Raw genomic sequence first — 27,708 nt, forward strand, 5'->3', positions numbered from 1 at the left:
CCTTATCAGGGGCCAGCAACAGGGACTCGGGGAAAGTCTGTTCACCAGGCCCCGCTTGGAGTCACTAGGAACAATGACCACAAGCTGAGGGAGGACAGGTTTAGGTTACACATTAGAAGAACTACTTCACTGTAAGGGTGGCCAGAGCCTGGAATAGGCTCTCCAGAGAGGTGGTACTCCCACCTTCCCTGGAAATCTTCAAGAGGAGACTGAATAGGCACCTGGCTGGGGTCTTATGACCCCTCCCACACCCAGTGTTCATTCCTGCCCATAGCAGGGGGTCAGACTCAATGATCTGTCTAGGTCCCTTCTGACTCATTGATTCTATGATTCTAAGATCCTATAAATTCACAGAATTTAGTACAAGCAGCTGAAAAAAAATTTAAATCCTCCTGAGCTACAGTAAGATTATATATGGCCAGACTCATAAAGGTATCAGGATTCCAAGGGACTAAATTAGTTTCTTTAGTCTTCTTGACAGAATAGTTTACCAAGAGAAGTGATGTAGGGATACTGTCTGCCATCCTTTAAGAGAAGAAATAGTAGTGTTCAACTTATTCCGTATTCCAGCAGGAGAGGTAGATTTGAAACAGATCGGGCGCTTTCATATACAGTCAGCCGTAAGACCAAAAACCTTTTGGAGTGTGTCCCCATGAGCACGTATGTGCAAGGGTGTGTGCTCCCTGCAGGACAAATAGCAGCACATATTTGTGCCACTGCTGTTTTTCCCCAGGTACGCCCCTGCACACACACTCTGGTGCGTGGTAAATTGTACCAGGTAATGTATGAGAGGCTGGGGCTAGCCCCAGAACCCTTCCTAGGGATCTGGGGGCCTCTTGGGGCAGCAGCAGTGGTGATCTAGGTGCTTGGAGCCTGGCTGGCAGCCAGAACGTGGCTCCCTTTCTGGTGGCGCATACTGCAGCTATGTGCCACACTGCTTTTCTTAGCAGAGTTTTTTGTGACGCTGGAATCTCTTCGGGATACACCCTTGTTGCTTCTAGTAAAGTTGAAGCATAGTTTCTGCTGGTATTCAGTTCATCTAACTATATTACCTCCTGGTGGCCTTTCACCAGTTGATGTCTGACAGTGTCCTCTCAGTAAGAAAGCCACTTAGTGATAATTTGTTCCCAATCTCAGTCAAAATATTGTGTACCTTATAGTCTGTCCTTAAAGTAGTCTGTTTATAGGCTTCTTTCCAAAAGAGCTTTAAACAATAGGGATTCTTGTGATAAATAAGAATTTCTATTAGGTTTTAATTTTTATCCGTTCAATATAACAATCATTCTGCTGTTCCGTTGTTATTCCCGCTCTTGGTTCTGCTGGATCAAAAGGCTACAGGTTTAACTAGAGACAGTTCTCTGCAGAGTATATAAGAAAGACAGTATTGGAGGGTTTCTCAGGGTAGGAGCCTGCAGATAATTCTTCTACTAAGCAGGGAAACCAAAGGCCCAGTACAGTTGAAGATTAGAATACGATCTGCTTCTGGAATTTGACTTCTGTAACACTGTCAAGTTCTACTTCCTAAATTTTAGGGTAAATTGATTTTCTCTGGCCTTTCTGTTCTACTTACCTTTCCCTTTCTGTACTTGCACTTTGTTGTAAAATCTGGGTTTCTCTGGCTTCAGGAAACCAAGCCTACTGTCCCCACATCTTAAAGTACCTCTGGGACTTCTTTTTGGCATGCATACAAAAGACCAGTTAAATTTTCAGAAGCTGTTAAATCAACACACATTATTTTTGTTGGCATGTGTTATAAATGCCATGGAACAGTGAGGAGCAGTATAACAAAATGATGAGGACCTTTGGGAAGGAGATGTTCACAAGTGGGAGTGTTAATTTACCATATTTACTCAAATATAAGGTGACCCTTACTAGAAGACCCCTCCTCCTTATTAATTATATAATGTATGGAAACTATACATTCGTTATAATTTTCCAGGTATAAAATCTAATTATTGGAGGTTTGCTTTGGATTTGTCCCGCTTGCACTGCTCTAGCAGGGGAAAATAAATTGGGGGGGGATCAGGCCCTCTGCCCCCTTCCAACTTCTTCCCCCTGTATTCCCTTCCCCACTCCTTACTGTCAGACCCTGCTCTCCCTGGGCACTTGGAAGCAAGGGGCAAATTTGAAAACCCTGACTTTGAAATAAATGTGCCTATAGTAATTTGCATATAGGCAAATTACTATGGGTACCCATAGATTTAGTTAATTCAGAATTGATGCATTTTACCTTTTTTGAAACTACTGCAAGTTTTAGCACAGATACTCCATAAACCACTTTTAAGCAGCACTTTTGTACCTACTTATATATAGTACAAACTATGCACGATACTTGTCCAAAGTTAAAGGGCTCATGATTTACCATATAGCTCATTGGGCTGGGCCCCAGCAAGACCAACAGCATTTCAAGCCATGGTGAACCCTATAGTTCAGCACTGTTCAGTATGTGTGTGTACTTAGATGCCCCCCCCAACTCCCACCCCAAAGAATCTATGTGCTAATTAGCCCCCACTTATGATGAAGTAGATATTCTTGTCACAAGTCCTGGGATCCTCCAAATATTAATATGCAGATGAAGCCCAGGGCAACCTGGTCTGGCTTCACCTCATGGAAGGTGCATGCCACACTAATCATATGCATAAGGCTGAGAAAGAGGATGACAGAAGGTTTCTGGGTGAACTCTTTGGGGCCCCATTTTGTGATGTTTGCCAGAAATTTTAAGGCTAGGGAAGAAGCAGGAATCATTGGAAACGCACAGTGCAGCTGTGGGAGTAAAGAAGTCTAAATGTATTCAATGTAGTGGCTCACCATGTCTTGAAAAAAGTCTCAGTGCTGAGGGGGACTGAGCACAATGAGCCATACCATATATCATATTCAGATGGGCTGCACTAACTTATCCTAGTGGTAGGTTCATACACAAACACACGCACGCACACACAGTTCCCATCAGCATGTTGCCCAGTATGGGCCATGTGTTTTATAGTCATGCTCAGTGTTGGCATTAAACTATGCCTGTAATCAACTTCATAGTTGCTTTCCATTGCTGAATGTATTCTGCTTTTAGCATCAGTTTAATGATAGATAGTGTATTTAAGAAGGTTTCCTTGTATGTGAATATAAGATGAGGTTCTTCCCCCTCACCCCCCCCCCCATGCTGAGTGGTGGGGGGCGGCAGGCTCATCTTATATTCAAGTAAATATAGTAATTCACTGTCTCTCCATTTGAACAAAGGTGGCTCCTTGACAGAACAGTGACTGGTCTTTAGCTATCAGATGTGTGGCTCAAACACAAAACTAAATTAAGGTGAGAAATGCTACACTGTGGAATAGTCTTCTGAAACCAGCACTGTGATGTGGTGTGGGTTTTTTTGTGATTCAATTTTTAAACACCTTTTTTAACTATACATTTGTTTTTGATTAAACTTGTTAAGCTTTTGATAAACTGGGATTTATGGGAATAGCCTAAAAAGGCAACTAAACTCTGCCCTCTCAGGTCAAAGAGGGGGCTGTAGAACCCAGAAATCAACAGCTTCCAGTGCAATATATATATGGGCGAGAGTGAAGGTCATGCCATGTGGCGAGAAGAGCGGCTTCTTAGGTGGAAGCTAAACAGAGACCCAGACAGCACCCATACCCATTGCTTTCAGGAGGAGTTGGTGATCAACACCCATATAAACTTTTCTTGGAAGTGTGGACAGAGAAGAGACTTGAAGAAGTTCAAACAATATCAAAGAAACCTTATACCCAAGAGGCTGCTCAGTGCTCCTCAAGGTTTTAATTGTCTGCTCACAGAGAAAGGAAATCCAACATTATGTCACTGTAGCAGTCATCTTGTGCTCTGATTTTGTTAACTTGTAAACTTAGCAAGGAAAACAAAGGGCAAGATAGTTGCCTGGGATACCTATAAAGAAAATAAGGTGCTGTAAGAAATGGCGTTAGTGATGCAGCAGGAAGTTGAGCACTTTTTTGTGAGTTAGGGTAGTAAGGGTATAGACTGAAGTAACAGTTATATCAATATCAGATGATACTGATGTAAGTGTTGCTGTATGGTTACATGCTCCTGTAGTGATAGAAGTGTCACTGATTCAACACTATTTTATTCAGGTTTAAAGTTACAGTGAAAGGAGTTAAAAGTTGCATTTGTCCCTAGGCTCAGGTCTCCAGCCTCATGGAGCAGAAGAGCAGCAGGATGCTGCTGCAAGAGAAGGTGTCATGGCCAAGAATCAGGTCTGCCTTTCCCTGGCCCTTCAAACACTGCAATTTTATATGGCATGCAAGAATCCAAAGCCCTTAATTTGGTAGCTGCTGCAGGATCAGGAAGGTCTTAACCCTGCTCTTGGTGGTAACATCTCCTGTCACATCTGTATCCCATGTAACTGAAAGCTTGAGTCCTATCACACCTCCTTTACTGAGCAGCCGAGGCTTACATGTCATACACAGTGGCTACCTGTGACACATGTACTGTGTGTTGGCCACCCCTGTTTTATTGCTTTCTGACACTTGGCCTTAGACTTAAAAAGAAAAACAAAGTAAAATGATTTCTTGTAAATACTCTAAACTAGTGTGGAAGAACACTGCTGTGCTCTAGCTGCGTACAGGATCTTCAGCATGGGAGTCTCAGGGCTGAGAGGGTCCCATGTTCTTTATCAACTGCAAAAGCTTTATTTTTAAGGCAGCAGCTGAAATGGATACCTTTACCTTGTGATAGACTCAGCTGAGGCACTTAAGATGCCTTCAGTGATGAGTTTGCATGTACCAAATGGCAGTTTCAGGGCCCATACTTCCATGCAACAGAACAAGCAGGGCCTGAAGATGGAGCAGTACTCTGGCATATGCAAGACCTCATGAAGTGGCTGCCTGTAGGCCAGGTGCTGTCTTCAGAGTATCACGGGGGGGTCTCCTGGAACAATCTGCTCCCCCTTCACTGGGCATCCCTAGCTAGAGCTCTCTTAATGGGGTTGCCCCCATTCACATGCTCAGGGTCCAGCTGGGCAGTAACCCCAGGCTTTGGGTGATTCCATGGGGGAGTGGGTGGAAGTGTCCCTGAAGGTTGCCTCTGGGGCAGTGACACCCCATGATGTCCTGGTCTTAGGACTCCGTGTGAGGTCCAGGTGTAACTGGAGTGGGGGTGTCTGTGGCACTCTGGGTGGAGGGCTCAGTGTGGGCCAGCGCTGGGGCATGTAGAGCTAGATGAGGGGTGACCTGCTCTATTTCTGGGGGCACCTGACACAGAGCTTGGCAAGGGGCAGTGATCAGGCCAGTCTCACTCTGCAGTCCCCAGACTTGGAGCTGTTTCCACCCAGCCCCTCTAGTGGCCTTCGTGTGCCACACATAGTTGCCACTCCTGTCCTGCATGCAGTTTAATTTATGTCCAGTAATTAAGTATTTGATACTTTTCTGGTCCAAAGCAAATGCAGCCAGTCTGTCAGAAGTAGTAGCTGCAACAACAGTGGACTGTCCTGTGGGTGGTGGTAACGCTTCACCAATAAAGGTCTAGCTACATGCTCTCTCTCTAACATAGCTAACTGATAGCATGTTTACTACTTACTTTTTTCAATGTAGAAAGTTTTTCTAGGCAGCTAAATCAAATGGATGGAACTAACTCTTTGTACTGCATATGCATAAAATCTGTGGGTTTTTTCCCCTGGGATTTTAGAGCATTCAATCCTTATGAGAAATATAACCTCTCTGTGTGTGCATGTGTATGTGTATTTTATCTGAAGTAATAAATTCTGTAAGGCAGTGAATGTGTTAGTACTGTGGTAGTGCACTATAAATTTACAGTGTTGCATAGAAGATTTTAAAAATATTTTATTGGATTTTAAGCCCCTAAGTATGTAGAAAAATATGTTTTGAAAAGAATCTGAATGAGAAAAGATGAATGATAATCAGATTGCCATCTGCATTTTTTTCTGTGTTTAAAGTTGATGTGTTGTCATGGTTACAGACTTGATGCATTTTAATAGTTACTGTACCGGGTTGCAGCACCACACTTTATTACTGAATTCCTATCAAGATAAGTAAAGAAAAAGTATTTGTTGTCTGACATTTATAGTGTGTCCACATGGAAAATAGTCATAAAGCGCCACACTGTTGCCAGCTAGAGTGCTGCTCAGACACAGATTCTCTTCCTGGCCATTTTTAAACCTTTAAAATTATTTAATTTTTTACAAACATGCTAATGACACAGGCTTTTTAAAAATAGGAGTATTCCTTTACTATAATTATCTGTTGCATGTTCAAATTGGTATGGATTGTGGGGATTTTTGCCTTCGTCTGTAGCAGGGGGCATGTGACACTTCTTTGCGTCCCTCAAGCATATTTTAATAACCCTAGCAGCAGCAGGACAATGGCCACTGTTATTTCTCTGCCTTGCTTTAGGATTACTTTAGGTTTCACTTCAGAACTGTGGCTTAGATTTTGTGGTTCAAGGTGCTGGGTAGTCGCATAAGCTTTGTGTACACCTGCTTTTAGAAAGTGCTGAAGAAGTTCTGGCTGGTTACTGCTTCAATATTGTGATACTTCTGTATACTGTGGGGCAGAGCTGTGCTGCTACCCAGCATATCCACAGGTCATGGATAGTGGGATGACCTTCAGGGAAGGTTAGCTGTGAAATAAGCTGGGTTAATTGATGAATAAGCAGTCATGGGCCAAGTAGTGGCAGCACCACTAGGATGTGGTGAGGACAGCAGATGGCAATGCTTTTCCTCCTGAAAAGCTACGTATATCCTTTGACAGTGCTGTACAGATCGCCATTATATTAAGCCTGCCTAGTAGGGGTGTGTGAAAGGGGTGTATTTGATTTGGATTCAGATCTGGCCCAAATCAAGGACAGTAATTCAGTTCGTTGGTTCAGATCACTGTCCCCGGTTTTGATTTGGCCAAATCTGAAGATTCAGTGCTGATTCGGAGAATCAGCAATTCAGCCACAGACACAGCTTTAAATGATTTTTCTACATACCTTGAGGTACCAGGTGCAGCTTGTGAACACTGCAATGATGGGGTGGATGGAGCGTCCCACAGGAGCATGGGGGGACCCCCCACATGCTCAGCGGCAAACCCAGAAGTGGATCCTGTGCTCCTGTGGGGTGCTCCATCCACCCCACTGTCGCAGCATTCCTGAGCTGCCTGGTACCTTGAGGTGTGTAGAAAAAATATTTAAAGCTGTGTCTATGTCCAAATCACTGAATATTTCCGAATCTCTCCAAATTGATTCAAAGGGTTCCAATTCAATTCAGAAATATTAAAGAATCTCCTGATTCGATTCGGATTCATAGATTTGGCCACCAAATCGGGTCAAATCTCCGCTGAATCGAATCGGGGACTGAAGCTTCGCATAACCTTACTGCTCAGCCCCCTGCCATGGGTCTACAAGTCCTCAATGGCAGAGCAGGCCGAAGAAGATGCTGGAATCACTATGGCTGCAAAAGCAGATGATGGCTACAGCAGAACAAGAACCCCAGTTGTCTTGGTCTCCTTGCCATTGGATCAAGGTCCCATACTGTCAAGAGCTATGTGGAAGTTCATGTGCAGCAGCTTCTCCATGGTAAAAGATTGATTCCAAGTGCAAGGCTCTTTGTACGTGGCAAAATGACACCAACTCCAAGCAAAAGAAATTGAATCTCCAACAAGTCAAGGCCTCCAAAGGAGGTCTCACAATATGAAAAAAAAAATGGTGGGAAGACTACACTAAAGAGATTCAACATCTCACTGACACCCACAATATGTGCAGTTTCATAGCAGCTAGGGTCAGGAGGGACCTGAACAGATCATCTAGCCTGACCCCCTTTCTTCTACAGTCTAAGCCATCTACAGTCTGCGCACTTAGGGCCCCCCTTGAGACCTAAGGAGGGAGGAAACCTGATCAAGGAAAGAGGATTCATCAGTGCCCGTTGGAAGGAGCATTTTGAAGATCTTCTCAATTGAGACTCTGTTGTTGATGAAAGTGCTCTCAGCTCCATCCCACAACACCCAGTCAGAGATGATCTTGGAATCCCTCCAACCTTTGATGAGATGAGGAAATCCATCAAGCAGATGAAGAATGACAAGGTATCTGGAGCAGATGGAATCAGTGTGGAAATCTTAAAGCATTGGGGAGAGGAGCTCACATCACAGCTTCATTCCCTCACCTTGAGGAACTGGAATGATGAGGAAATCCCAGACAACCTCATGGGTGCCATGATTGTGACAGCCTTCAAGAAAGGAGACAAGTACAACTAGAAACTACAGAGGGATCACCTTGCTGTCCATCACAGGAAAGATCATTGTGAGAACCCTCCTGAACCATCTCCTTCCACTTGCTGAAGAAGTCTTCCCAGAAACTCAGTGTAGGTTTAGGGCATCAAGAGGCACAAGTGACATGATCTTCACAGCTCACCAGCTGAAGGAGAAATGCCAGGAATAACGTAAGCCTCTCTACATGGCCTTCTTTGACTTTATGAAACTTTCAGTTGTCAACTGAGAAGTGTTATGGAGGGTCCTTCTGAAGTACGGATGCCCTCCAAAATTTGTCACCATTCTCTGCCTGCTGCATGACAGTATGTGAACAGTGGTCCTCAGCAATGGATCTATCATAGATCCCTTTGAGGTTAAAATAAGGAGTTAAGCAAGGCTGCGTCATCACTTTAACATTCTTCTCAGTGTTCCTTGCCACAGTGCTACATTTGACCACCAATAAGCTTCCAGTTGGACTGGGGCTAACCTACCAGATGAATGGTAAGCTGTTTAACATCAGCTGACTCCGAGCCAAAACCAAGACCACCTTGACTTCAGTCACTGAGCTCCAGTACTCTGATGATGCTGTAATGTGTACTCACTCAGAAGCAGACTCACGCAATTGTCGATGTCTTTACCGAGGCATACAATAAAATGGGACTGACACTTAACATTCAGAAGACTAAGGTTCTCCACCAACAAGCTCCTAATGAACAATCCCCAGCTCCTGTAATCCAGAACCATGGTGAGACTCTGGAGAAGACTGAGTATTTTCCATACCTTGGAGTCCATCACTCACAGAAGGCTGACATCAGTAAAGAAATCTAACATTGCCTCAAATGTGCAAGTGCAGCCTTTGGTCACCTGAAGAAATGGGTGTTCAAAGAGCACAACATCAGATCCAAAACCAAGCTCAAGGTTTATTAAACAGTCATGATCGCCACCTTGCTGTACAGAGCTGAGACATGGCCAACGTGCAGGAGACATCTAAAGTTGTTGCAGAAGTACCATCAACATGGCCTGTAGAAGGACCTCTAAATCCGGTGGGAAGACAGATGCATCAATGTTAGCATACTCCTGCAAGCAAAGACCATGAATACTGAGGTGGTGATCATATAACATCAACTTCATGTGGGCTAGCCACGTCATCCAGATGTCCAATTCCAGACTCCTGAAGCAGGTTTTATTCTCCCAGCTCAGACAAGACGTACGCTCAAGAGGAGAGCAGATAAAGCATTTCAGGGACATCCTTAAGACCAACTTTAAAAAAAATGCTATCACCCAGGACCACCCCAAATGGAGGAAGAGTCTGCTGCAGGGATCTCAGTACTTTGAAACCTCATGACAACAACAGGAAATGGAAAAGCACGAGCTGCAGAAACAGCATGTCTCAGAACAAATCAAGAATCCAGCACTACCCACCCGTATGGAAACATATGTTGGTTTCAGTAGACTCTGTGGATCCCAGATAGGCCTTATCAGCCTATCTCAGTCATGGAAGACAATCATCATTGACTGTGAGGGCTTGCCAAAGAAGACACTCTTGTACACAATATGTGGGCTAATTTTTTAGCAAGACTTACTATTTTGGCTCGGGCTCCATGCAACAGGCTCTGTGTCAAAAATCTATTTAATCAGTCTGCTCTTTGAAAAAGATTTTTGGAGTCTGAGGATACCTATTTTAACCAGTAGTGTGAGTTCATTAATCCTTGTAGTCCAGATTGCTCGAGCAGATTGTGATAACAAGGGATAGTTTTCCAGCTGATAAATCAAGTTATGCAAATACATCAAAATTAATCTATACATCTACATTTAATGGAATGTAGGAACTGACTCAGTATATCAAAATAAACCCACATGTTGGGTTTATTTTTTTTCATTTGCTATTAAAATTAGCTCTAATTTTGATGTCTGTTTTACAGTACAAACAGAACTGTAGTTCAGTGTAGTGCCAGGTAAATTGTTTAATCACTGAGCAAGTCTGCTTTCAAAGTAGTCTCTAGTACCAAAATGTGGTATTAGCCCAGAACAGGCTACCAGTTTTATTACTGCATATAAGAAATATCCTGGGTCAGATCAGCTTTTTGGAAAAGGCATTAATTAGTTATGCCAAAGATTCTTTAACATAATTTGCAAAGGGTAACCCCTTCCCAATCCCTCAATGCACCTTCTTTTGTTGAGAAGACCTACAAGAGATATTTCTGGAGGTCAGCAGCACTGTTCTGTTCTCAGCAATGACTCAAGTCTATGCAGTGCCAAAGAAAATGTACTACCTACAGTTTTCCCGGTCCCACCTAATTCACATAACTTAGAGATTGAATACAAATTCCTTACATGACAACAGAGTCAAAATTGTTTCTCATTTGTTCTAAGTGTATTTCAGAAATGCCTTCAGAAGGCACTCTTCTCCCTCTGTGTGGACAGGTGTGTGATGCACCAAAGAGGGTAAGGTAGTTTGTGATTTTCTTTTCTAAACAATAAAGTAGAGAGCTCTTTATGCTAGTTGTATGGTATTTGGGGAGGAGGCTTGTGACTTAAGAAGCAGTCTTTTTCTTCCAGAGTCGCAACTCCAGATATAAGTATGGAGAAAATGGGTGAGGAAGCAAAGCTGGCCTATTTTGTTTTGATTGGACCAAAAAGTTTAGATTTAAATTCTCTGTAGTCAGGAGACATGGATTAAAGAGTCTGTAATTAGGTTCAATACTCCGTGTGTCTTAATGCCCAGAAAGGCCAAACCTTTTCTGCAGGAAATAGTAGTTGCCAGGACCATCAAGAATAATTCACAGACATAAGTGAAGAAGGAAATTATGCACACTTTCTGAAATACTATGATATATCTGTCTTGTCCCCATAAGAGAAGAGGGGGGAAATCCCACAAAATCTAGTAAACAAAGGTTAGGAAGAAAAAGCTTTGCTGCTGGAATTCATATTTGATCCTGTATATTTTAGTTGTATTTCATTTTTTTTTAATTCCTCCTTTTTTCCATCCTTACCTTGGATAAAGTATGGTGGTACCCAAGCCAGTATGAGCTGTTTCTTTAGTTTATATGGTCTACCTGTTTATGCAGTCTAGTATTCAACTCACCCTAACTAGTTTCCAACAGATGGGTGTGTCTTTAGTTCAGCAGCTCCTACTAATGTAACAGTTTTAAGTTTTTTTCAATATAGTGATACAGACAGAGGTTATTTCAGGAATTTACAGTTGTTTCTCTTAATAGAGGTAAGTAAAATGATCGTGTTGACACTTGAGGAAAATTTGTATACTCCTATAGTATGAATGGGATTGTTTCTGGACTTTCCACCAATTTTAGGCCCAAGGCACCTAAGAATCAAAATCACTGAAAAGCAAATATTCTGAGCTGGGCTGTGAGTGTGTGTTCTTTCTTTTACAGGCAAGTCAAAGACCAAAATAAGAAAGTAGCAAACCTGAAGCACAAAGAACAAGTAGAGAAAAAGAAAAGTGCACAGATGTTAGAAGAGGCCAGGCGGAGGGAGGACAATCTCAATGACAGTTCCCAACAACTTCAGGTAACATGAAAATATATGTTGGAAGGATACAGCTGATACAGTCTTCTTTTGCTTCTCTCTCTGCTTTACCTGCTGCCTTCCTTTTGGACATATTTCATAATAAAAGAAATGTTTTGTGTTTAGCATAACAGTTTTACCCCACAGAACTTTGCGGATACCAACCTCTGGCGGCCTATGACCCATATTTCTTCTGCAGCTTTATCCATTTTTGTAAGTAAAAATATAGGGATTCACCTGTTCTCTAAAGGGGGTTACAAATTATTTTATCATATGGGAATTGGAATGTTGATTTCTTCATAGTTGCTGTTTCTAAGAACTTGTCTTTCATTTTTCTGGGACATTTTCACAAAGCTGTGAACCTTATTCTGCTGCCTTTTCTCCATTAAGTGAAGAGTGAGAAGCACACTTACATCAGTATTGCTGTGGCAATAGAATTGTATTGTGGATTACCTGGACGTTCCTGTTTTCTTACCCAGAGCTTCCACTTAGCAATGAATATTACTCATACTCCTCATCAGCTCCAGATATGCTCACATATATGTCACATATTTCCCTTTACCTATGAAGTCACTGTGATCTCACCACCTGTCACGACTGTGTTATCTCCAGCCTCCCCCACAATGGTATTAGCGAAATAAAAGCATAGGTTTGAAACCAAGTGAAATATTTTTCCACGTGCTGAATTTTGATATCAGAAGTTATGTCAAGCAGTAAACAATTAGGTGTTGGCATGTTACTTGCTAAGCTATTACCATGCAAGGACTATAGAGAATGGAGTTGTTCAAAATGTTTTAAATATTTCAATTGCTTTAATGTAGCAAAGTAATTCCAGTTTAAAAAAACAAACAAACAAAAACTCCTTTTTCTTTCCTGGATAACAGAGATACTGTGAAAAAATAGTCTGCCCTTTTAGATCCTTAAATATTTTTATTTTGAACTCTTTATTTTTAACTTTTTTGCTTTACTTGATATAATTGCTTTAATGTTAACCAGATTTTTATTATTGGCAGGTATTTGATATTACTTAACTAATAAAAACTTAAGACAGAATTGAAGTAGATTACTGGAAGTTAAAACCCCTACTTAAATTAAACAGGCAGTTCTTTGCTCTAGTCTGTGGAAACTTGATGGGATAGTTTCAACCCTTCAAATGGTGTAGAAAGAACCACAGAAACATGTCTGTGTGCAACATTCTTGGCCACACCATCTTGTGGTTTTTCCTTCAGTGCCAGCCTTGTATGCAGTGCACCGTGTACTGAAAGGGTTAAGTTCCAAGTGCAGAGAATAATTTCATGAGTCTAGACTTTTAAAAGCCTGGCATGTTGGATTCTGCAGCAGCTAATGGGGTCTGTGGACACAATGCTACAGAAATCCACAAAGCCTTAATTATGTGACAACTTATGTTCAAACAACACAATTCTTTTTGCATTAGAATGGTTTTTTCTCACTTGGTTTCCTTCTTTTTGGCACTACTTCTTTCTGCTTTCCTCCTCTTCTTGTGCAAAGAAACACATGAGGAAAAAGTAGGCTAAAATGTGTTCTTTATTTTAGTTCTAGGCTTTTCATTTACAAGTTAAAATTGATGGCATTTTTGGACAGAAAATGACACTGTTCATTGATGATTGGTTTTCTATGCAGAATTTTTTCCTCTGTGAATTCACCACCAAAGTTTACACACTTGGTAATTATCAGTCAAACACATTTTCATCCCAAGCACTCACATTATTGAGGATTTGTATAGTGTTGGTGAGAAAGACATTAGGACACACACTTTTGCTCAGAAATCAGGCATCGGGTCAAGGAAAGATGCTTCTTTATGTCTAAAATTATCTAAGAATTGTATAGTATCTTTTACAGAGAACTGTGGTCTTACTCATCCTGTAAGCAGTTAGATTAGTCTTCCTTAGTCTTGTTACATAATATTTGTGCAATAGAGAGACCACCAGCAATATTTTTCTAAAAATATTGTAGCAAATGTGAAGTAGCATTGTTCACCTGTTCAGATGTAAAATTAGAATCTTAATATAAGTAACCAGTTAAATCCATGAGCTAGCAATAACTTACCAACTTCCTGTTCTGAGAAAGAAATGTTTCTATTTTACCCCTGTGAGCTCATATTAAGTAAGGTTTTCATAGGTTAAACAGACACCAAAAGTTCACTGACACCAAGCCATTAGTTATCTGTGTGCCATCTTCCTGCTCAGCTCACTGTCACCTAGATACTACCTTTACATTTGGGTGGGCTCATATTTTAAAGAGTCCACAGGTTCGCAGAAGGCTGAAGGGAATGCTTTCTTTCAGGGATGAAAAAAGTCTTTAGCCTCTACTGAAAATATCAGACTAAGGTAAAATATGGAGTGTTTAATGACAAGTGACAGCTCCAATAAAAGCCCCTTCCTTTGGAAGAACTCTCCTCTTGCAGCCTCTCTTTCTCTTTCTCTTAGACTAACGTTTTTGTTTTCTGAAAGTAAATTTACCAAATGTTGCATTTTGATTAATTTTCTGGGGAGACCTATCTTTCTCCTGAGTCTGTAAGGGGCATTACATGCTAATCAATTAAAAAAAAATTAAACCCAGGAGGAAAATAGATACTTTATATACATGAATTGTGGGGTTTCAGTCAGGACACACAAGCACCAATTTCAGATAATTTTGGTCAAGCTTAAAAATATGATCTCCACGTTCCTGTGCTGGTCATCTGCAATCCAACCGAATAAACATGCCTCCAAGCATATATTCCACTCCTTCTGTCTCCATCCCTAACAGGCATGTGGTTTCTTTCTTCCTGAGTCCAGTAACAAAGTGTTCGTTTATTCAGGGAGCTCGGATGATGGAAATTTGGCATTTTGAGGAGTGGGGGGAGAACCGGGGGAAGAATGAAAACCATAATGTCTCAATTTTAGTGAACTGGATAAATGTATTTCTAAATTTGTCTCTCCCTTCTGGGTTCCCTTAAAACCACAATTCTCCAGAGATTTGTGAGGTTAACGAGTGTTTGGCCTATAAACAGAATGACAAAATAGCCTGGTAAGCCAGCGTAGAAAAGAACAACATATAAAACTTGTTTCAAGAAACTGACAAATCAGCTACTGACTTATTGAAAAACAACTATAAACACAGGAAATACTATCTTGTCCTGGAAAGATAACATGGTGAAATTTCATGAAATATTAAATAGACATTCATGGGTTAATATCTGAGGGAAGAATGGATATTCTCTTGACCCTGGTGCTCCAGGACTGTGGAAGTTTTCTGATAAAATTAAAAGGACGTTGTTGCATTTCAGTCCTCTAGCATTGCACCCATATTATATTTTACATGCCCAACATCCTCTAAGTAACCGTGGTCACTGGACAGTTATTAGCTTTCATATTACAATAAGGAGTGTGTCTAGATTTTAGAAACTCAAGTGAAGTAAATGATGAGGACAACATAGTTTCTGTTTGAAGTTCCGAAGGAAAGGTGTAAATCATTAGTGATTTGCAGTGAAGATTTTGGAGCCATAGTTATAGAATCGCTTCCATGCCATTTAATTCAGCTTTAACATTTTCAAAACCTCCTCCAACATAAAAACTAGCCTGCACGAAACCAGTATTGTAGCCATTTTTATGTTATAGTACTCAGATCATTCATTTGACTTACTTTTTGAGTATGCCATTATTCAGGTGTCTGGCTTTCAAAAATTAAAATTTTATGTACTTATTTTTTGTCTGATTTAATACAAAAGTTAATTTTGAAGCTATATTGTCAAGAAAATTAAATTCAAGATTTGCTGTAAGGAATACTATGCCTCATTGGTTTCAAAACCCAATTTATTGTTTATCATAGGCTGCTGACAGAAGTTCAGGTAAAGGCATGATGGGGTCTGCTTCCCAATCCCAGCAGTCATGCCTCCTGTCATACCACATGTGCATGGCAGAAGGCGTGATTGTGGGATTGGGGATCAAAACATAATCTTGCTTTATTGCCAGTGCATCAATGACTGGGAGGCCAGTCAGCTGATCTAGTTCCCAGCCCCAGGAGCACACCAGCCACATATTCAATTTAAGGTGGAATGGGAAACGGCCACAAAAGTATTATACATAATACGCGTAATAATTTTGTGGCTTATTCCCTGTTTTATTGCACTATTAATTGCATGAATGTGGCCATATTACTACTCAAGATGTGATAAATTTGTTAAAGTAGCCCCTAAACTGTTCCCTCCAGGATACACACAGAATAGAACAGGAATGATGAATAAACAGTCCAACTTCATGTTTCTTTTATGCAATTTACATATTGAAATAAGTACAACAGGGAAGGAGAAGTAACATACAGGTTGATGTATTGTAAATATGAACTTCTTCAGGAAAAAAAAGTTTCCATGGTTCTTATATTTTAATATTTGTCACTGCATTGCACAAAAGGTGGGATGAAGAGAAAAAATTAATTTACTGGACTAGTTTGAGAGCAAGAGCATAGTACAGTTGTCTAATATGAAATATCTTTTCATTTGAGGACTATGTTATAGAATTCCAGTTCTTAACAAATTTAATTTCATACACTGGAAACAGAGGAGTTATAAATCTCTGTTTAAAAACAAGTTTCTGCCATTTTCCTTGCAGAGTGAGTGCAAAGTGTAATTTGATTCCAAGAAACATCATAAGAGCTCCAACAGGTCACTTAAGACGAATTAAGAGGTGTGTATAGAGGAGGGAACTTCTGAGGTCCACATCTCAAGGGTCCTTATTCACGCACAGTTTCCTTGTGGACCTACTGCTGTTTATAGAAGTGAAGAACCCCTACTTACCATAAGGAGGTTCACTAGGGTGTTTCTTTATCCTGACTGACCTTTAGGGTTTTCTCTGTGGCTCCATTACCCCCCCGCCCTCCTTATCCCTCCCACCCCCCTTTAAGCCTTCCATAAGGAAGTTTGATATTCCTCTGCAGGGACAGAGTGCAAGGTAATTTGGGTGCCTCACTACAGAGAGGCAGGCTTAATTCTGCTATTTCCTTGTTTTAGAACATTTGAGAGATTTGTTGTTTGGGTTTTTTTTAAGCTAACATTCTTATAATCTGGCAGCATCTTTATCTTTAGTTTTAACAAGCCTTTAAAAAGTCTGAATATTTCTGTTAATGTTTGTTGGGTTGCATGTCAAGAAACAAAGCAAAAATATTATATTTTCGAGGGAAGAATGCTCTGTCAAAATGCTAAAGGAATTTCTCTTTCTTTTATGCACACAGGTTGGTCAGATGTATTATTAAAGACTATAGGTATTGGTTTTCCCTTCCTCCAAAGCATAACAGGCACTCTGGAATGCCAAGATAGATGGCCTTTTTTATTTGATATGACAGTTCTTATACACAAATGGAATCTGTCATTTCTAGGTGATTGATGTTTATGGCATTAAAAAGGTTATTAAGGGATTACCTCCTCTTTTATTAGATCAGAAGATAGCACCCTATAGAAAAGGCTTGCTACTGTAACCTCTACAGAAGCTTAGCCTGAGAACACAGTTAACATTTAGAATGGGGCAGTGGATCCCCTGATAGACACTTTTGCATTTGTTTAATTTTTTTCACTCTGTAGTTTCATTTAGAACAGGTTTGAAAATACACACACACACATATATATAGGTGAGACTAAGTCATCTTTGCTTCCTTGTGGCAAACATTAAAAAAAATCCAGGAGTGTCTGATTCTTGCTTTCCAAATTGTGTAAAAGTACTCTGCAGTTTTGAAAACACTGCTTGCCATATTTACCCCTTGGCAAACTCTTATTTATACCAGAATTAGGCTGCACTTCAAGTATCACAATGCTTCCTAATTATACATTGATATTCTGATTGGGAAAAAGCCATTAGGAACCTTGAGACCTTTTAAAAAAGGAAAGAAGTTTCCATGCCTCTTTGCATGGCTTTGTGCTCAAGCAGGGATAGTGTTCTCCAGGACACTACCTCAGGTGTACTCAGCTGCCTACTCGGCAGAGAAGCACATTGGTGCCCTTTACAAGCAAGAGATTAAGAATTGTGAAGACAGCACTGCTGACTGTGTGCCAACAACCTCAGCCACTAGTTACTTCTTGCAAGGTTTTTTTTTTTCCAGATTAGTATCTGAGTTCAAAACCCTTTGCTAAAAACTGTCAGAGAGATTAATGTGACTGTTGACAACATACTGTGGCTCCTGTGAGCGAATCTCCTGAGACTTGAAAACATTGAGAGCTAGGTTTAAGCAAAACAATAGAATTACATTAAAGAGCAAAACCAGATTTTTTCCATTTTGGTGTTTTGTTTCATGGGCTTGAGACATGGCAATAAATTTGCATTTTCTCTTCCTCTGTTTTCTTCTTTTTTTAAACTTTTTTTTTCAGTGTTTTGAATTTTTTCCCTAATTTTTTTCCCTATGGAGACAAAAATGTTCATTTTGCTGCCATGAATTCTAGAATGCCATTACATAAGACAGTGAGTGCTCTGCTTTCTATTTGATGTGGCCACTGAGAGGGGAGATAGTGTATAGCTTACCTAAAGAAGAGTTTGGAATCCATGCTTCTAAACTCTTTCTATTAAACATGTTTTTTTATTTTGAGCTTTTATTTTCTGTAAACCAGTGGATAGATAATTCATTTAAATTTTTTAACATAATTGATTTGCAAGTGGTAATAAATGAAAGCAATCGCATAGCAGCATAAAAATCCTATCTGAAAGGAAAACTACCTGTGATAGAAATTCCATACTTGAATAAAAAGAATATAGTACTAGGATTGTACTACCAACCACCTGATCAGGAAGGTAAAGGGGATTACAAAATGCCTAGGGAAATTAGAGAAGCTGCTAAAATGGGAGAAGTAATAATAATGGAAGACTTCAGCTAGCCTCATATAAACTGGATAAGCACCTCATCAGAGCAAGATGGAAAGAAAATTTCTGGATGTGATAAAAGACTACTTTCTAAAACAATTCATCTTAGAACCCACAAGAGGAGAAGCAATTCTAGACCTTATCCTGAATAACACCCAGGACCTGATTCAAGATATATTTGTGGATGATCCACTCTGTCATAGCAACTGTAACATAAGCACATTCAATGTTCTGGCGAGGGGGAGTAAGCTAAAAAAGTCCATCATGCCAATATATAATTTTAGGAAGGGAAATAACATAAAAATGAGTAAGATGGTTAGAAAGAAGTTTAAAGAAATAGTCAAAAATGTAAAAAGCCTACAAGCAATTTGGAAGCTGTTTAAAAATACCATATTAGAAGCCCAGGAAAAATGTATACCACAAATCAAAAACGGTAGCAACTGAATTAATAAAACCCCTGTATGGTTTAATAGAGTTCAGGAGTCCATTCAAGGCAAAAAGGCACTCCTCAAAAAATAGAAGACAAGCCCAAATGAGGAAAACAGGAAAGCCCACAAACTCTGGCAGGTCAAATGTAAAAGTGAAATAGTTTAATAGTTTCATAGGAAATAGCGCAACCTAAAAAAAGAATTTGAAGAGCATCTAGCAAAAGAGCCTAAAATTAATTGTATATTTTTAATGCATCAGAATCAGGAAGGCAGGTAGCGAATCAGTGGGACCATTAGATAACCAAGGTGTACAGGTGTACTCAGCGATGATAAAGTAGAGAAGCTAAATGAATTATTTGCATCGGTGTTTCCTGCAGAAGATACAGGGGAATTTCTTGTACCAGATCAATACTTTCTAGTAAATTGGTCTGAAGAGTTGGACCACTTTGAAGTGACAAAAGAAGTCGTTTTAGAACAAACTGATAAATACTAATAAGTAGCTAGGACCACAAGGCATTCACCTGAGAGTTCTGAAGGAACTCAAAGGTGAAATTGCAGAACTGCTGGAAATAGTATGCATCCTATCCTTACAAATGGCTTCTGTGCCAGAAGACTAGTGGGTGCCAACATAACATGCATCTCAAACTGCTGGAGAGGAGCCGCAGAAAGATCTCACAAGCTAAATGAGCAGGCACAAAAAATGACAGATGAACTTCAGTATTGACAAGTCGAAGGTCATGCACATGGGGAAAAATAACCTGAACTAAATAAGTACTCAGTGCAAGTTTCTGAACTAGCTGTTACACCTCTGGAAAGAGGTCTTGGAGTCGCAGTGGATGGTTCTCCAAAAATATCAGCTCAGTGTACAGCAGCAACCAAAAAAGCCAATAAAATGTTGGACATAATTAAGAAAGAAATTGAAAACAAAATGGAGCACATCATCATGCTGTTAGGCAAATCCATAGTGCACCCACATCTTGAACATTGTGTACAGTTCTGGTCCCCACATCTCAAAAAAGATGTAATAGAATTAGAAAAGGTAGAGATAAGAGCAGCCAAAATGATGAGGGGTATGGAGCAGTTGCCATACCAGTAGAGACCCCCAAAAGGTAAAGACTCTTCAGTTTGGGAAGGAGAAGGCTGAGGAGGGATAAGATAGGGGTCTATAAAATCATGAAGGCTGTGGACAAAATGAACAGGGAACTGTTATTCACCAAGTCCCAGAATACTGGAACTAGTGGGCACCTACTGAAATGAGTGTTTAACAGGTTTAAAACTAACAAGAGAAAGTACTTGTTTATGTGACACTTCAAAGTGGCAGATACACCCTTGTGGATTTCAAAATTTTGAACTGGAGCACAAGACTTATTGAGTAGGGGTCTCCAGAATTTGCACTGGAAGTGTGTGATACAGAAGCTTCTTTAATCTTGGAGTTTCCCCTGCGAAATCTGAGAAAAGGATATAATTTGATACCAGGGAAGGAAAATAATTATTTAAGTTTAGAGGCACTGATGAGACAGGAATGGCTGATGTAAACTGTCCATGAATCAATGTAGGTTAGAAATTAGCAGAAGATTTTTAACTATCAGAGCTGTATGTCATGGATTTACCCCAGTCAGAGTTACTTCTAGGAGTTCACAGTGTGGAACACATAGATATTCTCCTGAATTAGGTATACTCTTGTGTTTAGGCTCTAGTTGTAGCTAGTGACACTGCTAGTGCAAAGCAGTGTTCAACTCTGTTGTTCTCATATCTGTATTGTTATACTCTTTGATATAAATGTAATTTTGATGTATCTTTCTATTTCAGCCAAGGTTGTGTCAGTATCACGGTAATTAACTTGAGCAGCCCTCAACTGTTCACACTTAGAAGAGTTAATGGCTGAGAATTTTACTTGGGTTGTTTAATGGTGCTCTGTCTGGACATGGCACAGGGAGCCTGGGTCTCACCAGGCAATGATAAAGTAATATTTTAAAAGAAGAGTTAGAAGCTTGACACTTGGCTAGTCAAACTGTCATACAAGAGAGGGAGATATGCGAATCTATATGTTTAAAAGAAATGTAAATTTGTCGCAGGGCTGCATACTGGCTCCCACATTGTTTAACATATACTTCTCATTCCTGCTTCAACATGCATTCTGTAATGTTTGAGAGGGTGATTATCTCAGCACTAGACATGATGGAGGATAGCTTTGTGGCGGGTGCAGAGATCCCACCTCAGGAACACAGCTGGGTATTCGTATCCCTCCGCTGTTTCCACTATGTGAGGCGGGCCAGTAGGGGGCGCTCCTGCATTGAGCCACCCACCTCCCTGCGCCCGACCACCTTCCAGGCTCCAAATGCCTCCCTAGGGGCGCCTTATGTCCGGCCGACCCTTCTCCCGGAGCACACTCACTAGTCTGGGGGTAATGTGCCGCCACCACCCCGAGAGTGGACTGTCTCGGCCCTGTATCCTCGGGGAAACACAGGCCTAATAGTCCTATGGGTACTCGACCCAATACAGGCACTTGGGGTACTTCCCCCAAGTCCGGGGGCAAAAAGTAAAGTCTCCCTTAGTCCACAGACCTAAGGGGTCTCTTAGGCATAATTTAGACCCACCCCTCAATAAGTCTCCCACACCAGTCAAAAAGGAGAACTTTATTGATTACAGGGGGTAGGGTAAACTAGGGTACAGGATAGAGCAATATCTAGAAATCCTAAAGAGCAAACAGTCTGGCTGTGGTAGCCTTTTGATTACGCATCTGTGATACTTCCAGCTAAATATCTAATCAGATTGAGTAGCTTACTCACAAGCATCTTCCAAAGGCAGGTGAAGTTTCCCTTTGGAGGCAGGCGGTCCCTAGCTCGTGAGTTTGGGGGGAGAGAGCCAGTTTCAGATGTTAAGGCTTCTCTGTCCCCTGCCCGGCTGCTGCATCACCTCATGACCGGAGAGGAGAGACCGCCTCCTTCCCCGTCCTAACTTATATAGCCCCTGTGACCTCATTCACCTGGGCCAGCGGAGGTCAGCCCCAGTTGGCTGTCAGCCAACCAATCTGAAATGCATCACCTGTTACCGGGCAGATTCCAGCTCCCCAGGTAGAAACCCCTTACCCAGGTAAGTGATGCAAGTCACGTAAGCAGAGGGAGCAGGTTTCCCCCTCCCTCAGGAATGCAGCCAGCTCCAGTTCCCTAAAGAGACAGGCTGAGGGTGTGGTCCCCTGTGTGCTGGGCCCATCCTAATTGAATGGTCACAGCACAGAGATTTAAATCACAGTGTCACAGGGCAGAGATTTTTGGGGAGAAACCAAGGTGGCTTTCTGCCACAAGCTTAACATTGCAAGGTTCAGAGCTAAGGCAAAGGTGGAGGAAATCATTGCAAGGGACCTGTTGTTTGCAGATGATGCAGCCCTTGTGACTCACAGTGTTGATGCCCATTACCAAGTTCTCAGGCTCATGCAAGATCTTGGGGCTAGCAGTGAGCTTGCACCAAGGCTCTTCAGAACTGGTTGCAGATAATCACCCTAGTTAGTACTCATCTGAATGTTGTTGATCAGTTTTTCTGCCTTGGCTGTACTGTTACCAGCAATGTAAATCTTGATGTTGAGCTCACTAGTAGAATCAGCAAAGCAGCCAGGAACTTTGGTCTTTTACAAGACAGAGCCTGAAATAATAACACATTGTCAACTAAAGTGAAAACTAGGGGTGTGTGAAGCGGTCAGTATTTGATTCGAATTCGGCCCAATTTGGGGACAGTGATTTGATTCACTGTCCCAATTCAATTCAGCTGAATCTGAAGATTCGATTCTGATTTGGAGAATCAGCAATTTGGCCATAGATGCAACTTTATATGTTTTTTATACATACCTCCAGGTACCAGGCGCAGTTCATGAATGCTGAGATGGTGGGGCAGATGAAGCATCCCACGAGAGCACGGGGGGGTCCCCCGCATGCTCAGCAGTCTACCTGGAAGTGGACCAGAAGTACGATGAGCTGGGGGGTGAGGAGAGAGGGTCTCCTGGACATGGACCCGGAAGTAGACCAAAAGTACTTGTCGTCCACTTCCGCATCCGCTGCTGCTGAGTGCACGGGGGACCCTCCTGTGCTCCTGTAGGACACCCCACTATCTCAGTGTTCATGAGCCATGCCTGATACCTCAAGGTACGTAGAAAAAACATATAAAGCAGTGTCTGTGGCCAAATTGTCAAATCTCTCCAAATAGATTTGGAGAAATTAAAGGGTCTCCTGATTCAATTCGGATTCAGAGATTCGGCTGCTGAATCGAGCTGAATCTCCTCCGAATTGAATCAGTGACCAAAGCTTCACACAGCCCTAGTGAAAATCTGTATTTATAAGACATGTGTTTTATCCACTCTTCCATGTGGCTCAGAAACAGGGACAACATACGCTAAACATTCAGAAGACTAAACAGCTTTCATATCAGATGCCTGCATAAAATTCTTTGAATAAGATGGCAAGACAGGGTAACAAATGTGAAAGTGTTAAATCATGCTGGTATGTCTTCCATGCAAATGTTGATTAGTAAGAAAAGACTCAGATGGCTTGGTCATGTCAAGCAAATGCCAGATCACAGGATCCCAAAGAATGTGCTGTACTCTGAAGCTCATGAAGGGTCTAGAAAGAGAGGCAGACTGCTGCACAGATTTCAGGATGCTTGCAAAGATGACTTATCATCCTTTGCATCCCCAGCCATGACTGTTACTGCTGCTTTTCTGTGCTGCTTAGCTGCGGTGTCGCACGGGTAAGTTAAGTTCCCGACTGCAATACTCCAGTACAAGTGGAGCCCTGCACTGGTGAGGCTCCTCTCACCCACCAAATGCTGCCAAGGTCCCAGTTCCACAGGCCATATTCAGTTCACAAGCCATAGGTTTCCAATCCCTGTTCTAGGTCATTTTCAAGACATTTCAACTGGTAGTTGTCTCATTTTACTCATGCTTAAAAATCAATTTTAACTGCCAATATCATGGTCAGATCCGTGTTTCATATTCAGGTTAGGATTCTGAATGTTTAAATCAAAGCAACTGAGCAGGGCAGCAATCTTAACTCTCTCCATTTTTTTCTGAACAATTGTTCCTATTATTTTTAAGACTCTTATAGTTCTTCAAAATCATTTAGTAGTGCCACTGAAAACATGAACATCTTTAAATTCAACATCAAGAACATCAAATGGATACTGGTGGCATTCCTAAATTGTCTGGAAAGGATTCCAGGCCCATCTGCAGTTCCATTCAAGTTATTGAAAAAACTTTGAATCAGATCCCAGGAGAACAATTTTTAACCAAAAAGGCTATCAAAATCCTTTCAGTTACAGATAAACAGGATTTCTCTGTTCTCTGCCAAAGCAACCCAGAGAATATGCTGTCTGTTTGGCCAAAATAATTGCAGTACATCTTTTATGCTTACTATAAGTAACATCTATTTATTTAAACAAAAGAACACATTTGTCTTACAGGGGTATTAGAATGAATGGTGTGACATTAATAGTATGGTTATTAAATTACTTGCCAGAAGTCTGACAACAGCTTGTGTAATAAATGACTGTTTGAGCTAATAAAGATTGACATCAGTATTTTATAATCATTGCTATATGCTAGTGCATGATTATAAAATTTGTACATTTATTTTTAAAATGCATCTTTCACATACCTTCACGTTTTTAACAGTTGAACTAATACTGATCTCTGCACTGCCTGGATAAGATATTGAGGGAAGAGAAGATGCATTTTAATGTTTAAAACAAAACTTTTCCTTAAGATTAAAATACAGTTCTGGTTTGTATATGAATCCTGTCTTTGCATTGGAAGGATTTTGTTTTTTGTTTTCATTTTTGTTTTTCTTGAAATGGACTTCACCGATGTATCTGGCTTCAATATTTCCCAGTAAGCATGAGGGTCATTGGTAATTTACTTTTGACCTGACAAATTATTTTAATGATCTCTTTTTGGGATAGTTAGAGGGCAAGGATGTGTATGATGAAGTTGAGTCAGCAGATTCTTTGCTGTGTAAACATTTCAGTTGTACTGTATTATCATACCACCAGGTATTTTATTTTACATTTAAGTGAGAGCAGAGTCACTCAGTTTTGTTTATGAAGGGCCATTTCAGAAGGGCAGTATTGGGTGTAGATAGCATCAAAGGGGCTTGTGGATTTCATTTGGCCCTACAAGTGATCATTTGGGAACCCCTTTATTATAGGAAAGCAAGATGGGAAAGGGAGGATGATTTCTTAGCTATATTTCCATGTCTGTTTCTTCAAGTGCTTTCTTCTTGTTGAGTGTTTGGATTGGAAGTAGGCAGAGGAAGATGCATCTTACAGCTGCTGTGTGATGCATGGGTAGAATGATGATGACAAGACTGACATTAGGAGGCAGAGTTCCAAGGGAGAAGTGAAGTATCAGGGGAGTTGCTTATGGGTTCAAACTTCTTGTTAATGTTTTTAAAATGAAGTTACTTACAGCTGCCACTGATTTTTGCCCCAATCCTACAGGAGTTTTTGGTTCTGAGTCACACTGCTGAGTTATGCATAATGTAGAGACCTTTTTGTAGTAGCCTTGCCCCAGTTAATCTTCGACAAAAACAAAATTGCAGACTCCTTTTGCCGTGACTCGCTTCAAAACATTTTAGTGCCTATGTATCCAGTATTGAATGCCGTTAGGCAATGCAGTGAACCAATATGTAGCAATCTGCAACAACTGAAGTACAGTGGTATCCCGTGTTAGCATCCTGTGTAAACTGCTAAATGGTAAGGAAAGGAAAAGCTGAAAGGACAGATACATCCACAGCATTGGTTTTGCTGTCAGGACCAGATTCCAGAATGTCCAGTTGGGATCAGTGAGTGTCTGACGATTCTTCATCTTTAACTGACCACAGCCACCATGCAACAGCTACCAGTACCTATCCCCCAACCCTGATACTAATAATGAAACAAAAGAATTCTTTTCTCAACACACTGAAGTCCTGTCATCTGTCCCAAAAGAAAATAAGATAATTCTTCTTGGCAGTTTCAGTGCTTGAATGGGCAGGGAGTCTGAGTTATAGAAAGGAGCACTTGGAAAGGAACAGATGAGAAAGTCAATTCAAATGGAATTCTTCTCCTGAATGGGTGTTCAAAACATGCTCTCATCACCAAAGCAACAAATGGAAGACATCATGGATGCATCCCTACTCAAAACAGTGGCACATGATTGACAGTATCTTAACTCATGCCTGGGTACATCGCAACATCTGTTTCACCAGAGCTATGACAGGGCAAACAACTGCTGGGTGGATCATCATTTGATACTTTCTGTCATGTCCATTTATATTACCCCAAAATGATGTAAAGAAAAGAAGCAACCAAAAAGGAAGTTCAGTACTGAGTGCCTGGAACACCCTGCTAAAAGCTATCATCTCTATCTCAGTGAGAAACCCTCCAACTTCCCCGATCATCTTAACACCACTGATCAGTGAGAGAGGCTCAAGAAAGCGATCCATGAGGCACTCAAAGAATCCATGAGGTACACAAAGGCTTCTCCACAAAGAAACATCCAGACTGGTTTGAATGAGGATGATAGGGAAATTCAGGCTTTCATTGACAGAAAAAAGGAGAGCCTTCAAAGCTTGGAGCATTAAAGCTGAGACCCAGAGGAAAATTCATAAGTGAAAGAACAGGTGGTGGGAGGACAAAGCAAAAGAAATTCAAAAGTTTGACAGCCATGATGTATAGTTTCTTCAGCATAACCAAGCTATCCAAGTTATCAGCATAACCAAGCTCTCAGCCAAGCACAGACGAAGCCATCCCTCTGGGGCTTCTGGGAATCACTAATATCTGCCTCCATCACTGTAGGACTTGTTATTGAGGGAAGACGCTTGTGCCTGTCTTCTTTTAATGTGGGGATGCCATTTCACATCAGCAACCACACAGTATTTCAGAGAAAGGAAACCTTAATCTGACAGCCAGGAAAACCGAGATGACCAGAAGCTTCTATTTTGCTGCAGTCTTCATTGGCCTTTTTAGCCATTGTGAAATACTCTTTCTTTTTCTACCTGCTCTGCCACTGAGGATTTTATTTTTATTTTTGGGTTGCTGTTAGTGTGCAAACCTTGCTCTCAACCTTGCTGCCACAGTTGATACTACCAGGATTACAAAACTCCAAACAGCATCCCTCTTGAAATCATTAGTAGCACACAAGCCTCTTCACCATTTCCACCATGTCTAGGGGTGTTTGGGATGCCAAGCTTAGACTAACAGAGAAGTTTCAATAGCTGTCACAAGCCAGCTGGGCACTGTGAGTGTATCAATTTTATCACAGGCCAACCGGGTTGTTAAGTTCAGTTTTGGATTGAGGAGGCAAAGTTGGGAGTGAAGTAAAGGCAAATTTATTATAGCTTACACACACACAACAGTTAACAGAAAGAGAAATGAGATAAGCGGATAACGCAGTATTAAAGAGCTAATAGTAAATAACAGATAATAACAACAGACAGCTAGGCCAACTGGGCACCGTGAGGGTATTAGCCACTGGGCTGTTCAAAACAACAGATAGACAGACATGGGTTGGTAACTTATCAATAGTCCCTCAATGCCAGGTACACGTCAAGTGATTCCAGCAAAGTCGGGCGTCCCCGATCGATTCTGTCAGAGGGATTACCAGGGAAGGTCCCTTGATCAGGATCTGATCCTCACTCACACCGGGAGTCCAGGGTCCGGGCATGGAACAGAAAT

At 41.1% G+C, this 27,708-nt stretch overlaps 1 protein-coding gene across 6 annotated transcripts in view; it reads left to right on the forward strand.

The window, feature by feature from the left end:
- Positions 1-27,708, forward strand: part of ERC1 (ELKS/RAB6-interacting/CAST family member 1) — a 539,371-nt gene that overhangs the window by 263,955 nt on the left and 247,708 nt on the right. For all 6 annotated transcript variants that reach the window (XM_019515532.1, XM_019515527.1, XM_019515529.1 and 3 more), the window contains one exon: positions 11,606-11,741. In XM_019515532.1, the coding sequence (XP_019371077.1) occupies positions 11,606-11,741 (136 nt within the window). The remainder of the gene's footprint in view (positions 1-11,605; positions 11,742-27,708) is intronic.

Source organism: Gavialis gangeticus, unplaced genomic scaffold (genome assembly GCF_001723915.1).
Source record: "Gavialis gangeticus isolate Ggan-Ray unplaced genomic scaffold, GavGan_comp1, whole genome shotgun sequence".
In the NCBI taxonomy this organism is placed as follows: Eukaryota; Metazoa; Chordata; order Crocodylia; family Gavialidae; genus Gavialis; species Gavialis gangeticus.